Raw genomic sequence first — 16,829 nt, 5'->3', positions numbered from 1 at the left:
AGACTCATAACTATTAGGTTTGTGCCAGAGCAATGCAGCTATGGTTGTTATGTGTTGCCCATATAGTAACTTTACAAATGGACAAAATCTTTTTTAACGTTACTGCTGGCAACCCTGCTCGACTCACTGGTGTGATCATTGCTAGTGATTTTTATATGGTGGCTACCAATGTAATCTAGCCTGATGTGGTCACTATTCGAAAACTGATGATTTCCTTCGCACATAACTATCTCTTATCACAAACCGGTTGAAGACCCCGGATTTAAACATAATTGCATAGCTAAAACACAACATTGAGAAGTGTGCTTTTTGAAACGGGTAAAGAAAAAAAGGGTTGTAAATAAACTTGGGAGCTCGGAAGTAGAGGCAGAGAGAGGATCGGCTGGGCGACTCGGGGTAAAGCTGGAGACCAAGTGAGTGCAGTATACTGTACCTGGTCCTGGAGGGGGCAGTCCGGATGGGGCAGGTAGGCCACGGGGAGTTTTTGATTAGTTTACCTGGCTTTGGGAGAGTGGTGCTCTTACAAGAGAAAGTAAAATGAGAGACAGACTTACCGTCATGGTGGGGGTAGGGGCGCCCCCATCTGTCCCTTTCCAGGCTCCTCTTGCCTCCGCCAACTTCACAGGGCTAGAAAGAGGGTAATAATCCGAAGGGGGGGAGGAAAGGCAAAGGGAGAAGCGTGAACTTCACAATGATTCTCCCTTCACCCCTAAAAGAGCTTTAGACCTTAAAACGACACTTTTCCCTCCTCCCTCTTTACTTTCAGCCTTTTTTTTTCTTTTACCTTTTTGAACTTCCTGGGAGGGGCCGAACTGCCAATGGGAGCCGTGAGGTGGGCCGGTAAGGAAATAAAAAAAAAAAAAACTAGATTTAACATCCTGAACTTCTCAAGTTGGCCCCAGATCCTTAGGAAGGAGCACATGTTTGGGAGATGTAGCGAGATCATGTTCAAAACATTACATGGGCAAATCTACTTTTGCCCATTTTGTTAAATCCATTAGTAAATAGGTGTTTAATCATTTGCTTGGGTAAGCACAGTGCTGGCATTTTGGATGAAATCTTAAGAGTTTTCCACTTCAAATAAAAAACAAAGGCTTTTATATATCAAACGCCCTTCCTGATCCCGAACTGTGGTGACCCGCAGAATGCCGGTTCGAGCGCACATGCGCACTCCTCCTCGTGCCTCTCCCCGGTCGGCTCACCTGATTGGCTGCTGCGCTCGGGTCTAGCAACCGCCACCGCAGAGCCGTTGAAACGTGGCGAGCTCGATGAAGTCGCTGAGAGCGCGCACCTAACTGGAGCCGCGTCCGGGCACCACGCTCCGGCCATAGCGTGAGAAAGAGGAAATGCGTACCAGCCGCTCCAGAACGCAGACTGACTGACCCCCGATAGGGAGACACCGGTTCCAGAGCTGTCACTCAAAGCTACGTCACGTCGTTGCCATATCGACAGAGGGAATGTCCGCTGTGACGACATTGTGATGTCAAGCTGGTAACCTTGGGGGGGGGGCGACATAGACATCGAAAGAGGACTGTCATTTGATCGCTGTAGCTGAAGGGAGAAGACACATGGGAGTAGAAGAGGAATTTAGGCAGCAAGACGTGACCGGTGATGTTTTTTAGAAAACACGTATTGGTAAAACCAACCAATATGTTTTCCAGTTGAATAGCTTTTCGGTGATCGGCGAGTTTGGGTGTAGGGTTGTTTGGGTATAGGGTTGTTTGGGTAGCAGGTGTATGATGAAAAAAGGGGCGGGACTTAAAAAAAGACGCGGAAACGCCCCTGTATCGCGTTTTCACGGGGAAAGCGTGATTGACAGCCAATCTCTTCCAATGGCTAGCCTCCATTTATGGAGCTAGCCAATGGAAGACAGAGGCGGGACCAAAGCCCCATATGTAGGATCATAAGATTTCGCCCTGGGCGGAGCAACTGCTACGCAGTTGCTACGGCCAGGGCGAAACCTAAAAATAACAATTACTTACTCGGGGGCAGGAATTGAACCCCAGGTAAGCACATTTAAAAAATGAAGGTATAGCGAGGACCGCTTATAGTGGTGTCGCTCCAAAGAAAATACACTTGAATAAACTTGATAAAGACTTTCTATCATGATCTTGAATTTAGGGTGATGCCATTAGATGCAGTGGGATATGTAACCACGTATATCCTGCAGTGTTATTTTTAATGATAACTACGAGTGTCATTGTTAAGTTGTGCAGTCAAAATTTTGCGTGCTTAGCTTTTGCATTTTTTTTTATATAACTTTAAACATGTCATTGAGTTTTTCTTAATCCAGTTCGCTGCTGCAGTCCTTGTTCCTGTAAAAGAGATCACAATACTTCTGTGAGAAGAACGATTAAGTTTGTTTGGATTGCTTAGCAACAGTAATAATTAGTGAAAAATAAAACGTGGGTTCAATCAATTTAGTACTTGGTCAGTGTGTTTGCCACGTTGGGCTCTGGACATCTATTAAATTAACGATTTTTATGCACAGGACAGGCTTGTGGAAATGAGGAAATGAACTCCTTTTCTGACGATCTGGAATTTGCAGAAATCATTCAGCAAGCAGAGCAAGCAATTGAAAATGGTGTTTTCCCGGAGAGGATTACGCAAGGATCCAGTGGCAGTTACTTCGTCAAGGATAATAAAGGGGTATGGATCTGCGATTTCCTTGGTATAATGATACTCTTGCGTTAATATTTATATAAAAATTGGGTTAAAAGGCTTGCAGCCCACAGGGTGGAACACTCTTAACAGCAACAGCTTAATTAATTGTATGTGTGTTGAAGGGGCTACATTGGCATATATTAAGAGGGTGTAGTTTTCACTGGATGCGATGCTTGTGTGCTTTTTGTGTGGAGTGGTGCCGGGTACCCCCAAATTGCATAGTCCCGAAAAGATCGATCACCAAACCAAGCGGAGATTTGACGTCACACCCATTTTGACCAGTATCTTTTTAAATTAGCCAGTCTTGTAGCCATCTGCGTTTGGGCACTCCGGGCAACTTGCTGGGATTTTTGTGACCATTAATCACCCAGTTTTTACTTTACCCGTTTGTCTCCATTTTTCCTTCAGTGGTACCCGACGCCATGAAATTTAAACACAGACCCCTTATTTACATGCTGTCAGGTTGTGGCCTGGATTTCAACTAATTGTAGGACATTTTTATTTCTATCGAATTTGCCCTGTATACAGAATTACATTTTACTTTTGAGCTTTGACTGTTGAATATTGTTATATTTAGCCTTTAATTTTCCTAAAGAAAGTAGTTGTGTTATATTTAGCCGGTCTCTTTTCTGTCTGTGGGATTTCATTGTCACTCACATGATGTCACCACTAGAATGTTTGGTGACATCATGGAGTGTTGGTGGCTTAGCCTGGTCTCAACTGGCAGTTGGCACCAGGCAGGCTGAGTGACAAGGAGGTCACTCCTGGTGGGTCTTTTACATTATCATCTTGAAGACTTGACTTGCAACTAACTTTAATAAAGGAACCCGGCTCTGGGCTTCTATTTACAACAAATATGCATTAATCAATTGTTAATAGACCGGCTTAAGTGTCCTCTGTCACATCCAAATATATCTTCCCCTTTCTGAGGGAGAACCTGGGTGTCAGCACATACACAGATGTGGATGGGTATAAACACACATACAGATTAACGCATGAAATGGAAAAACAATGGCAAACTAGATGTTAAACAATGCAAAAGAGGTTAGAACCATTAGCAACCCGCATTAATCATTTTTTTGCAGTTGGTGGATAGTATCAACCAAATCACTTTTCCATTCTAGAGCTTGGGCACATTTCTTTGGTTTATGTAAATGAAAAAGATAAGTTAATGAATGATGCCTCCAAAGAGAGGCCTTACTCTATTTGTCAATACTGGAGTGGCATGGTGAGCAAAAGAACTATGGATTTCACCCAGATCTCCTGACTGGGGGTGAATGTATGATTTATTCAGAATTCCGTCTATCATTTGTTTGCGTAGCACTTTTCACCCTAAGTGGAATAGGTATGCCCAGACATGGGTCCCTTGCTCACTGTGCCACTCGATTCAAGCTAGCCTGGTTGATAAAGGGTAATGCTCAAAAACCGGTCCCAGGATGCTTGTTTCCGGTCCAGGCAGGACCTGGCTTGGCAGTTCGGTCTGGACTGTTCCCATGAAGCAAAGGGTCAAGACTGATGTGCATATGGCTGGTTCTAAACTGGGGTGGCATGGTGAGCAAAAGAACGATGGATTTAACCCAGAACTCTTGACTGGGGGTGAATGTATGATTTATTCAGTATTCCGGCCATCATTTGTATGCAAAGCTCTTTACTCTATTGGTCTTCCTGTTCAGTAATGATGCCTCAGCAGAGCTCCGCTTCTCTCCCGGGTTATGTACCGCCCTCTTATACATTTTTCACCTCGCCTGACTCGATCTGTTTAGGTCCTTATTTACTCGGTGCCTCCATTTTCCGTTTAGTTATGCGACTTTTGAATTTTGTTGTTTTATGGCAAACAATTTCTGCCACTGATGCTGTTCCCTAACTTGCTGCTGCCTGTGTGCTGTCTGTCGTTTTAATTGGTGCTCCCTCTTACCTCCATCTGTAGGCCAGGTTCACTGAAACTATTTTGTTACTTTAACTAAGATCTTTCTTTTTTTTTAATTCGTAATTTTGGAAAAAGATTTCCTTTATATTGAGATAATCCCCATTACCTTCATGCATCCAGTGACGTGCTGAGCTAAAACTCTGGGAATAGAACCCGATGCTTAAAGCGTGTAAACATTTATTCTGTTAATGTCAATTAAAAGGTCAAGAACCCATAGCACACAAAATCGCTGTGGCCCACTGTGGGTGTAGTGTACCCCTAAACTTTTCTACCCCTAAAAATGACTCCGCGGCACACCCAGAGGTGGATGGATCAGGGATTGCTAAGCCTCAATTTCATGGTGCAAATCGGCATATTAAAAACACAAGGAGATGATGGACGGAGCGTTGAAACTTTTCGGACACTCACCCACAGTCACAGAGCTGGGTTGAATCCATCATCGTTCTTTAGCTCACTTTGCCACCTCAGTTCAGACCCAGCTTCATGCAAATCAGTGTTGCCCCTGTGCCTCATGGGAACAGTCCAGCCTGAACCACAAACACAAATCCTGGGACTGGTTTCTAGGTAACACCCTTCATCAGCCAGGCTAGCTTGATTCCAGTGGCAAAGTATGCAAGTGACCCACGTTTGGGCGTACCATTGAGGGCGAACAAAGCAAACACAAGGAGATGATTGGCGGAGCATTGAAACTTTCAGACCGAGTCACAGATCTGGGTTGAATCCATCCTCATTCTTTAGCTCACTTCGCCACCTCAGTTCAGACCCAGCTTTATGCAAATCAGTCTCCTTGTATTTGCTTTGTACGCCCTGAGTTGGCAGGGTTTGCCTAGATGTGGGTCCCTTGCTCGCTTTGTCACTGGATTCAAGCTAGCCTGGCTGATGAACGGTGTTACCCAGAAACCGGTCCCAGGATGCTTGTTTCCGATTCAGGGAAGACCTGGCTTGGTAGTTCGGGCTGGACTGTTCACATGAGGCACAGGGTCAAGACTGATGTGCATATAGCTGGGTCTGAACTAAGGTGGCAAAGTGAGCTAAAGAATCATGATGGATTCAACCCAGCTCTGTGACTGAGGGCGAGTGTCTGAAAAGGTTTCAGCGCTCCGTCCATCATCTCCTTGTGTTTGCAAATCAGCCTATTAACAGAACAGTCAATTAAAAAGGGACTGAATCAATAATTGAGTTCTAGGGTGGAATGAGATTTTTTTTTTTGCTTTATTACCATAATTTAAAAGGTACAATACAGAAATTGTAAAGTGAAAATGCATAAACTCCTTGCCATGAAGGCTCTCAATAATAAGACAAAACAGTTTAATAGACAAAATGAAAAACAGGCAGTCTAAATTATGCAGCAAAATCAGTCCGATAAATCTGACTGCATCCCAAGTAGATACCAAAAGATTTTGGCTTGCCTCCAAATTCGAGGTTTTATACAGGAAATCTCCTAGAATATCATGGAACATGCAGAATCATTGTGGTGTGTGCGAAGAATTACATTTTCAACAAATAACAATATTAGATTAAATAGCGTCATACTGCACTACCACCTTCCTAAGCACTATGCCACAACATTAATATTGATTGACACCTCTCTAAGCTGATGCAATCTGGAGATGTCAGAACAAACCAGTTACATAAACAGTGAACCATTATGAACGGATACAATACCGCATGCAAACGGAAGAATCTTGAAGAAAAGTAACATTACTAAGCCCATCCTATAGTATAGAGCCTTCTTTGAGAACAGTGTTGGTCGGAAACACAATGTGCTTGAACAGGTTCAGCAGAAATAATGAACGGAACACAAACTTGATGAGACATCCATTTTGAACAAGTTGGCTTTGAGGCCTACCTGTGGCCTAGTTAGCATAATCCAAAGTTTCCTGGCTTTTAACAGGTCATAGCAAAATAGTTTCAAATACAATAGTATCATATAAATATTCACATGTGAATTCAAGTGTTGATTACTTTTGACATTGTTAATTATGCACGTTTCTGATTAATGCACACAAGTTATCACGCTACCTTCCCTAGACCATTCCAGCAGTGAATTGTTACTCTTTCCTTAACTAAATCATATTGTGTTCCATCTGATGACCTCTTGAATCAAGAAGCCATGGCACTTGATAATCTGTGCCCTTTGTATGTTCCGATTACTATGAGGTACACTTTAGTACAGACCTCCTATTTCTCTGTACACGTGTAAATTACCTATTGATTATGACTCTAAGCAATTCTGCACTAGTGTCATAACTGTGCTGCCACTTTTAAGGACATGCGTAGCATCTTAAATAAACTGGGCTATTGCACTGTTCTGTCCCTATAGATGGCTTGGATTTTATTATCTTTTGAAGATTCTCCAGTATGCTCCTGATTAGTGACACAACTTGATGTTGACAACCTTTTAACGTTTCCCCAAGTAAATGCACAGATGCTCAATTTAATGTCAAACTTCGCTCTGAATGAAAAGTATACAATATGAACCATGTGCTTAGAAGACAAGGTGATCATTCTGCTCATTTCCTTGCAGTAAGGTGCACAGCTGACGGATTAATTTCAGACTTTTCTTTAGTTGCAAAGATATTTTGGCTTGGTTGGAGTCCTCCATTTAAAGAAGGCACATTAAAACTGTGGATCTCCTCATTTGGTTCAATTTAAATAAAGGGTCTCAGTTACTGTGGTGCGAGGCATGCAAAAGTATTATACACAAGTTGGTGTGCCCACAACAAATGTGACCTCAGAACTGCTACATGAGCACATCGGGAACAAATGGAAGCAGTTTACTCCGGTCACCAGTGCAACCCTTGGGAATCCAGAAATTAGATATTGTCTTAGGCAGTATCGCTACACAACCATTCAATTGAATATACAAATGATACTATGCACAGCTGTGATAGGTGGGTCAAGAGTATATAACACACAAGAGGGAGAGGAAAGGAATATAAGGTCTGGCAACCTAGTGTAGTTCTTTAATTTGAAGTAGCAAAATGTGCGCGTGTGTTTGTGTGTGTATGTGTATATATACATGTCGGACTGGTGTTGGGTCAAACAATAAATTGAAAACCTGCACGATCTATGGGTCCTGCCTCGTCATTCAAGATACTAACTTGTTTCTGACGTCTGTGCTTACCGAATATATATATATATATATATATATATATATATATATATATAAGTGTGTGTGTGTGTGTGTGTGTGTATATGTATATATATATATATATATATATATATATATATATATATATTACCTACTGGCGGTCGCCAGTAGGTATATATAGTTAGGATTTTTTCTCTATGGGTTTTTTGAAAATTCTATGTCTAATAACTTTGGCGTTTGTGGACGGAATCGGCTGAAATTTTCAGGAAAATGGCACATTTTGTTTCTGAGCAGCCCTTGAAAATTTGGGGGGGGTTCGTCCAGTGGGGGCCGAGAAAAAAGGGGGGTCCCAAAACGTGTTTTTAACATTGAGTTTTCCATAGGGCGGTTGGCCTCACTTTTAGCCCGAACGGCTGAATGGATTTGCACGAAACTTGGCAAAATTGTAGGGACTGGTAGCCCGATGTGCCTTTTGTAGGTCTCAATATATGTGCTCCAGTGGATTTTGAGAAATTAACGTTTAAAAAAAGATATATATCTGTAACAGCGGACCGGTTAGCGCTCTGGTTCGCGGACTTTTCGCGCAACGGAGCTTTGTGAAGCGAAGCTGATTGGTTCTCCGGCGTCTGTCAACATTCCAAACAGTCCGTAGCGGCCGCCATCTTGTCTCTCGGTAGGATCGAGAGACAAGAGGAGGTCAAAACAAAGGGGGAAATAACTATAAGGGGGCATAGTAGATCCTCGCTGACCCCCTAGGTTTGATGTGGAGGTTTTAAAAGGGCCCCGCGGGGCAAAAAAAAAACAAAATAATAATAATCGAACGGCTGAATGGATTTGCACGAAACTTGGCAAAATATTAGGGACTGGTAGCCCGATGTGCCTTTGCTAGGTCTCAATATATGTGCTCCAGTGGATTTTGAGAAATTAACGTTGAAAAAAAGATATATATCTGTAACAGCGCTCCGCTTCGCGTACTTTTCGCGTTACGGAGCTTTGCGAAGCTGATTGGTTCTCCGGCGTCTGTCAACATTCCAAACAGTCCGTAGCGGCCGCCATCTTGTCCCTCGGTAGGATTGAGAGACAAGAGGAGGCCAAAGCGAAGGGGGAAATGACCATAAGGGGGCATAGTAGATCATTCCTGACCTCTTAGGTTTGATGTACCATTTTGCCAAGTTTGGTGTAATTCCGTTCAGCCATTTAGGCTGTAGACGTATGTAAATGTCCTATGGAAAATTGCATGGGGAAAACACATTTGAAAGTGTTGAAATTTAGAACCAATTAAAATGTTACTTTGGTTTTGTATTTGTGTGTGATGAAAGTTAATTGGTTATGTATATATGTCAAATGAGAGGAAACCACAGCCATTTTGTGATACTACTGTCTGAGGTACATTTGTGAGGAATTTTTGGTGGTGAATTTCTGGTGTTTGATTTACACAGTACTAACACTTCTGCTACTTTTAAAAAGGTGAGTTGTTAATTTGTAAGGGGAACTATGTTGTACACTTGAAGATAATTTGAAAAATGTTTTCTGTTATTTATTTGCAGTCCTTCTGTTATACTAAATACTTGATGAAGTTAGTTTTATATTATGTATTACTAAAAACGATAAATGAAAGTGATTATTTTTTTCTGCAATTTACAGCAAGCAATTTCAAAATAAAATGGCTCACAATGAAGAGACCGTGGCAATTTCTTTTGAATTGTCCACTACATTGATTGAAATTGAGAGCACCAATAATGAAATATTGTCACAAGGAGGACATGACTTGTATGATTCCATTAGATTGATTGAAATGGACAGCACCAAGAATGAAATATTGTCACAAGGAGATGACTTGAATGATTCCACTACATTGATTGAAATTGAGAGCACCAATAATGAAATATTGTCACAAGGAGGAGATGGCTTGTATGATTCCATTAGATTGATTGAAATGGACAGCACCAATAATGAAATATTGTCACAAGGAGGAGATGACTTGAATGATTCCACTACATTGATTGAAATTGAGAGCACCAATAATGAAATATTGTCACGAGGAGATGACTTGAATGATTTTTTTGATCAATCTCTTGATGGCGAATTTATCGAGTGTTTGGAGACCATAGAGTTACAAGAATCATCATTGCAGACTTTTAATGAGGAGATTCCAGATGAGATGATTGAAGAGGAAATTACTGATGAGGACATGTTACTAGTTGTTTCAAATTTAGAAAATTCTGAAGAATAAATTTATATTTAGAAATCAAAAATTGTTTGAGACATTATTTATTTTTATTTTTAATTTATGAGGTTGTAGCGAAGTGATTGTAGTATAAAATGAGACTTATAGTATAGAGTGCAACATTTTTATGTTACATGGTAAGTTTACTCATATTTACTTCCCTTCTGCCACTATATTATCTCCAATGTGTATTTGACATGTCTTCTTCATCTCCGGCCTCCTTTCTCTCACTGTGTGTCTCCGATGCATCTTATCGCTGGTATTTTGTGTAATTACAGAAGAGAGTAAAATAAAATAGTTCGGAACGTGAAAAGGGGGCAAAGTAGAGTACTCCTCACCCCCTAGGCCTTTTTAGGCGGTCCCAAAAGGATCAGTTTCTGCTTTCCTGAGAGATTATGGTATGAGTTCCATATACCACAATAACTTGCATTACAACATGCAAGATATCTATCTCCTATTACCAACTTTTGGAGATATTCGCGCTAAGCGCGAATATCTCCAAAAAGTAACACCTGCCCTGAGCAGTTCTTAGCCATGTTATCCAATGGGAGGTGGATAACATGGCTAAGAGTATTAGCTCGGTAATGCATGAATATCGCTGACTTTTTAGCGATATTCATGCATTGCGGCCGTTTATTATCGCATTTGCGATAAACCTTGATAATAGTAAGGTTTATCTTCGATAATTTCTGACGATGCTTAGTGGTAAAAAATTGGTTGGTAAGCATCGTTAGCGATAAATATCGCTTAACTTTGGTAATATGCCCCAACGTCTGTTAACGTTCGATTCGAAGGAAATGAGGAAGTGTTGAAAAACATTGTCTGCGCCATCTTGCCTTTTTTGAAATGCCACACTTTTGTCGTGCACGGCAGCCATTTTAGATGTCTTGACCAGACCCACTCTCTGCACGCTGTCGATTCGTAGCATGGCTCCTCACCCTCGTAAGCATCTCCCCCAGGCACTGGTCACCACCGCTCTCTGTCTTATGCATGGGCAATAAACCTTCCCCCATCTGCGCTGCTCTTCCCTGAGAATCACACTCTGTGCCCGCCCGACACCTCCCTTTCGCCCTATTCACTACCGCACCCTCTGACACTCCTCTTCCTCTGTGTCCGAATGTCCAGGCCGGTCCTAGGCTATCAGCTAGCCCTGCAGATGTAGTTTATGGCCCCAGCTGTAAAGAATCACCCCTCTTCAAAGGAGTTATAGTAGATCAAGGCCCACACCCGATGTGATCCGTCACAGCACACGCGTTCCTACTATCTGAAAACCATCCTGTATTGTGATTGGGGAGGGGACCGAGCCTGAAGCGGAAGATTCCAGGAATGACTCTTTGTACATCAAAGTTTTTACAATTATGTGTCACATTAAAAATATATAGCACTCCAACAAAGTAGTAGGAATATAAAACTTTAATAACATATAAATATATACAACAAAACAAAAACAGTAAAAACATTTAAACAACGAAGAGACCGTGGCAATTTCTTTTTAATTATCCAATAGATTTATTGAAATTGACAGCACTAATAATGAAATATTCTTGTCAGTAGCGGTCTGTTGTGCGAATAGTTCCAAGCCAGCAGAACGCGCTGAAATCTAGATGGCACGAAAGTGATGTCTAGTAAGTTGCCGCCCAGCAAAAAACGGCGTGGGGCGCCGCGGGGGTGAGTGAGTCCAGTAGGCACCACAGCTATTCTTACCGGCATTGCAGAATTACTGCTGGGGACAATGCCTGTGCTGTAGCAGGGTCACAGCAGAAACAAAAAGGATTCTGTTGAAGATGTTGTTGGTTTTCAATTTGAAAACAGTTCTGGTGTCAACTGCTATGCTAATGTAGTGGTTAATGTTTTGTTTTCTCTAGAAAATGTAAAAGAGGGGGAGGCAGTCCAAAGTTCCGTTAAAAGGGCAAAGGAAAGGATCGGTGGTTTGAACTATCAGTCAAAAAGGGGAGGGGGTGCAATAATTTTTCCTACCGGGTCACACTGTGCTTTCACCGGAAGTAAGGTCTGCAGGATTGTAGTAATTCAAAGTGAGGCTGGCGCCAGCATGGGAGCGCCGACGTCCCGCGGATACAGTTTCGTCACTCCACGGGCGATCATGGCAGTCATTCCCCATCGGGGGTCGGAGACTCCCGCGGCTCCTCTAGAATCTTCAAGGTCGTGGAGGACTACGGTGGTGGAGTCAACCAGTGACCGGGCCATTTCTTTATGTTGGGCCCGCTCTTGCCAGGTCGACCGCCATTTTGAGAGTTCGGCAGCTACCGGCGATCGCGGGGTCACATGAGCGGACGGGCTCCACCCTGCCGGGCGAGACGTTGCAGCATGGCCACAGTGGAAGAACCGTTATCTAGGTCGTTCCGAAACTGTGCAGCACTGTAGTTGTTAGGATGCCACCGCCTGGAGCGCTGAGGGTGCAGCTGGGAAGCCTCCACCTGGGGAGGCGGGAGAGGCCTGTTCGCACCGTCTCTCCCTCCCAGTGCACCCCACGGCGTCTCGCTTGAGATTTGTTATGGCCGGACCAGGCGATGAGGACGAGGGGGGGGTCGGAGGCATGTGCAAGACATCCCCCTCCAGTGTTGTCGCAGCCATTATAAAAGAAAGAAGTGTTCCGTCCGTCTTCGGGCCGGGCTTCCGGTGGATGTCGGCCGGACGCCCCTGGCTCTGGCCCCATGAACGGGTTTCTTGGTTTATCGGCTGCAGCCGGATCCCGTCGGCCTCGGCCCCCCGACCGTTGGTGGTCGGACCGGAAGAGCATGTGGCGGGACTACCTGCAACTCTCAAGGGCCACCGCGGCCGGACTGGGAGAGAGAGGGGAGGGTCGAGGAGACATTCCCCCCCCCTGCAACTGTTCAGCGTTGTAAAGGCAATCCCCTGGCCGGGTCCCGCTGGTCTCGGCCTCTCCTCCGGCTACACCCTACGTTAGGATCTCCTGGCCGAGGCGTGGCAGCAGGACCTGCCTTATATGGGCTGCTCCCGGCTGGGCGTAGCCGGAACCCTGCCCCACCTTGGAAGTTTCCAGAGTGGGGGTGGATGTTCTACTGACTTGCATTTTCCCTAGTCTATCGATTTTTTTGGCGTGGCAGGCGGTGGGACAGCGAGGGGTGATTTGGTTTCTCTTACTGTTTTTCTGGTCTCTCACCACTGGCATATTTTAACGTTTTCTTGTTTCTAGGACATTAATAGGTTTTATCATTACGTTATGTTATCGTTTCTTTGTTCGTTGTTTAATAAAAGTTCATGTTCATCAGTGGCCTACTGATTTTCGTTTTCCTATTTTTTTCTTTCCAGGTTGTTTCATGGTAAAGTTTCTGTTAACAGGATACAGTGATCACTTCGTTATTATTGCATATGTCCTTTTCACTAGGGGTGCTCTCTGGTCGGGCCAGATGACGTATCTCTAGTAAATGGTCCGGGTGAAAAAGGTGCATCAATCAGTGGGGAGTAGATAGGCATGACAGATTACAACGGGGGAGAACGGTCCGCATTACGTACCCTTTCACTACTTGCAAAGATTTTCCTACGTTTATTTGCAAACAGGGAATACCTCCAAAAAGAACTAATTCCCAAACAGTCAATGTTCGGACAATCAATCAATCAATGAGGAATGAAATAGGTACGACGTGTTAAAGGCTTGCGTTACCTACCCTTCACTATCTGCAAAGGGAGATAGAATATTCCTATTCTTCCTCGTTTGCAGGTAGAGCAGATCGTTAAGAGAATTAACTTCGAACAATTCAATGCTCGATTGAAACAATCAACAAGGGGTACTGTGAACACAAATGAACGCCGCTTATATACATACGCATTGCTATTTTCAACAGGTTGTTCCTAATGTTTCTATTTTAGCGAGGTCAAAAGAGATCCCATTAGTGGCCTACTGATTTTGCTCGATTCCTTTTGTTTTTTTACACGATTTTTCGCTATCTGCAAAGACTAAACAGAGTATTGCGACTCTGTGCTTGTTTGTAAATAGAGAATGAACCAAAGAGAACAATCAATCAAATGGAGAGAGAAGCAGGCACGACGGATTACAAAGGGGGAAAGGGCTGCGTTAACTACCCTTCACTATCTGCAAAGAGAGAGTACTCCTAATAGAAATGAGGGGTGGGGGGCAGCAATCAAAGCAGATCAGTGTGCATAAACACGAAAAAAAAAAATCTTACCACGTACTTGACATTCGACAGCTTATGATATTTGCTATTAAAAAACCATTGAAATTCACTGAAAAAAACCATAGGTTATAGACCATATATAGTTAGGAATTAGCATTTACAAAACCTTGAAAATTCACTGAAAAAACCATAGGTTATAGACCATATATAGTTAGGAATTAGCATTTAAAAAACCTTATTTTACTCACACAAAACCATTGAAATTCCATATATAGTTAGTTGCACTAACTATATATTGCGCACCCGCAATCCACTGCTGATGATGTCACATATTACATCATTCATGACATGGTCAGTGACATCACTGATGACATCACTGATGACATCTCAAATGACATCACTGATGACATCACTGATGACAACATCCAGTGACTGTTTCTGTAAAGTTAAAATATGTCTTACATATTGAAGAATGAGTGGATGTATAAGTGTCTGGACGAAGGATTTAGTAGGTGCATGACTGAATGTATGAGTGAGTGATTAAATGTGTCTCACTGAGTGCATGGGTTAGTGACTAAACTGTCTTAATTTGTGCATCATTATGTCTGTTGTTCTGTAAACTGCTGCATGTGTTGATCAGTAGCTATATGAGTAACTATATGGGTTATTGATTGATTGCCCAAGTATTTGCATGGGAGACTGAGTGTGTGTGTGGCTGGATGGGAGGTGTGTGACTCTGTACAGATCAATGTGTACTTGTATCAATGATTGTATAAGAGAGTAAGTATGTGTTAGTATATGGTTGAAAACGTAAGGTGCTCTATGTTTAACTGTATAGAGTAGAAAATGGAAGTGTGATTGATTCTTTACAGGACTGACTAGGTGTGTGAGTAACTCCATGGATGAGTGGCAGAGTGTGAGTGTCTGTATAGGTGTATGAGTGCATATGATAGTGTTGTAAAGATGAGTGATTGTATGTATGAATGATTGTATGGGTGAATGAGTGAATGTGTGTGTAGACGTAGGAATCAGTGAGTACGTATGTAGTAACTAGTATTGGTGTGTCAATGGTTTCAAAAATTATACTCTGTTTTTAACACTGGGTGAAACAGAGGTTATATTAAAATGTGAGGAGATGCATTGTATTGTCACATGAATGATATCATCAGTGATGTGATCATTGATGTCAAGTGAGATGTCATCAGTGATGTCATTTGAGATGTCATCAGTGATGTCATCAGTGATGTCACTGACCATGTCATGAATGATGTAATATGTGACATCATCAGCAGTGGATTGCGGGTGCGCAATATATAGTTAGTGCAACTAACTATATATGGAATTTCAATGGTTTTGTGTGAGTAAAATAAGGTTTTTTAAATGCTAATTCCTAACTATATATGGTCTATAACCTATGGTTTTTTCAGTGAATATATATATGTGTGTGTATATTTATTTATTTTCTGCTAAATAACCATTACTTGATGTAATGCTGAATGGAATATGCATTATTTTGGTGCAGTACACTCATAGTGGTTACCTCAGGGTCCCCCTGGGCCTCAAGATGGATTAAAAAAATGTATAAGAGGAAAACTGTTTGTTGTGTGGTTTATGGGACCATTCGTGTACTACACAGGTTTCATCATAGTGTTCACCCATGTAAGGCAACACAGTGTGTTCTAAGTAATATGAAATTACTTCATTTTAGATGAAAAAATGCCCCCCAAACTGATTGTCTGCCACATGCAACCTAGTACAGCCATCCAAGTACCTCTTGTTGCTTTCTGTAGAAATTAGGGTACGCAAAAGTGTATTCAAACTATGTACTGTTTTGCGCAACCCACTTTATTTAGCATTCCAGTCACAAAACTAAAAATCATGTGGCTCACTTACTTAAAAATAAGTACTTTATTGGACTCCAATATGACCATAGTGATTTAAGTCATATATTGCAATAATGTATCTTCCCATTCAGCATTGAATCTCGTACGGGTTATCAAACTCAATGTTTTGACTTCTGTTTGTGGGTTGTAAGACATAGTATCCCTTGGTGTGAGTCGAAACTAAATCCATACACTGATCCGTTATCTTGTTCGGACAGGGCACACATTGTAAAAATCTTATTCTCCAAAGAGCTTAAAAGATCAAAAAAGTGGACAACAAAATGTAATTCCAACTAGTGTAAATAAAAGGGGCCCGCTGCAAACTATGGGTTCCTAGGTCCGGTAAAATATATCAATATACAAAAATGTATGACTACTCTTGAGTATATGAAAAAGCTACACAAGGAACATTATGAATTATTATAAAACTAGGCACAACTTGTATGTGAAGAGAAAGGAGAATAAGGGTATATTCAAAAGATGATATTCTTTTATTTATAGATGTATCAAAAGATAATGAACATATTCATGTTATACATATATTACCATTCGTTAAGACCCTTCCTAGCTAAGCATTTATGTCATTCATATCAACAATCAAAGCATCACATACACACAGAAAGCAGACCAGATCCAATATGACCAGAAACAATATATACAATACAGATCATATCAATGTGCATGAATTGATGTTAGTACAATTTCATTGGCAATAATGAAATGTAGTAGTGGTTGGTTGAGAGAATTCATCCGAATTCTTCTATGTGAATTTCAGCACAAGAGGGCATTCTTCAGGAAATACACTAGTTCCCAACAACATGTAAACTGTAATTTTATATATGAAGTACTCTCTATAATCACCAGAACTGATATGTTCCTGGACTTGCAGGGAAACGTAGGTGGGTAGCAAACCAGTATC

The 16,829-nt window shown here is 42.0% G+C and overlaps 1 protein-coding gene across 1 annotated transcript in view; it reads left to right on the top strand.

The window, feature by feature from the left end:
• Positions 1-16,829, top strand: part of PI4K2B (phosphatidylinositol 4-kinase type 2 beta) — a 336,223-nt gene that overhangs the window by 100,222 nt on the left and 219,172 nt on the right. The window contains exon 2 of the mRNA XM_078678379.1: positions 2,492-2,649. Within this exon, the coding sequence (XP_078534505.1) occupies positions 2,492-2,649 (158 nt within the window). The remainder of the gene's footprint in view (positions 1-2,491; positions 2,650-16,829) is intronic.

The sequence above is a fragment of the Lissotriton helveticus genome, chromosome 2_2 (genome assembly GCF_964261635.1).
Source record: "Lissotriton helveticus chromosome 2_2, aLisHel1.1, whole genome shotgun sequence".
Taxonomy (NCBI): Eukaryota; Metazoa; Chordata; class Amphibia; order Caudata; family Salamandridae; genus Lissotriton; species Lissotriton helveticus.
Note: the sequence above shows the minus strand (reverse complement) of the source record. Positions and strands in the feature narration are given on the sequence as shown.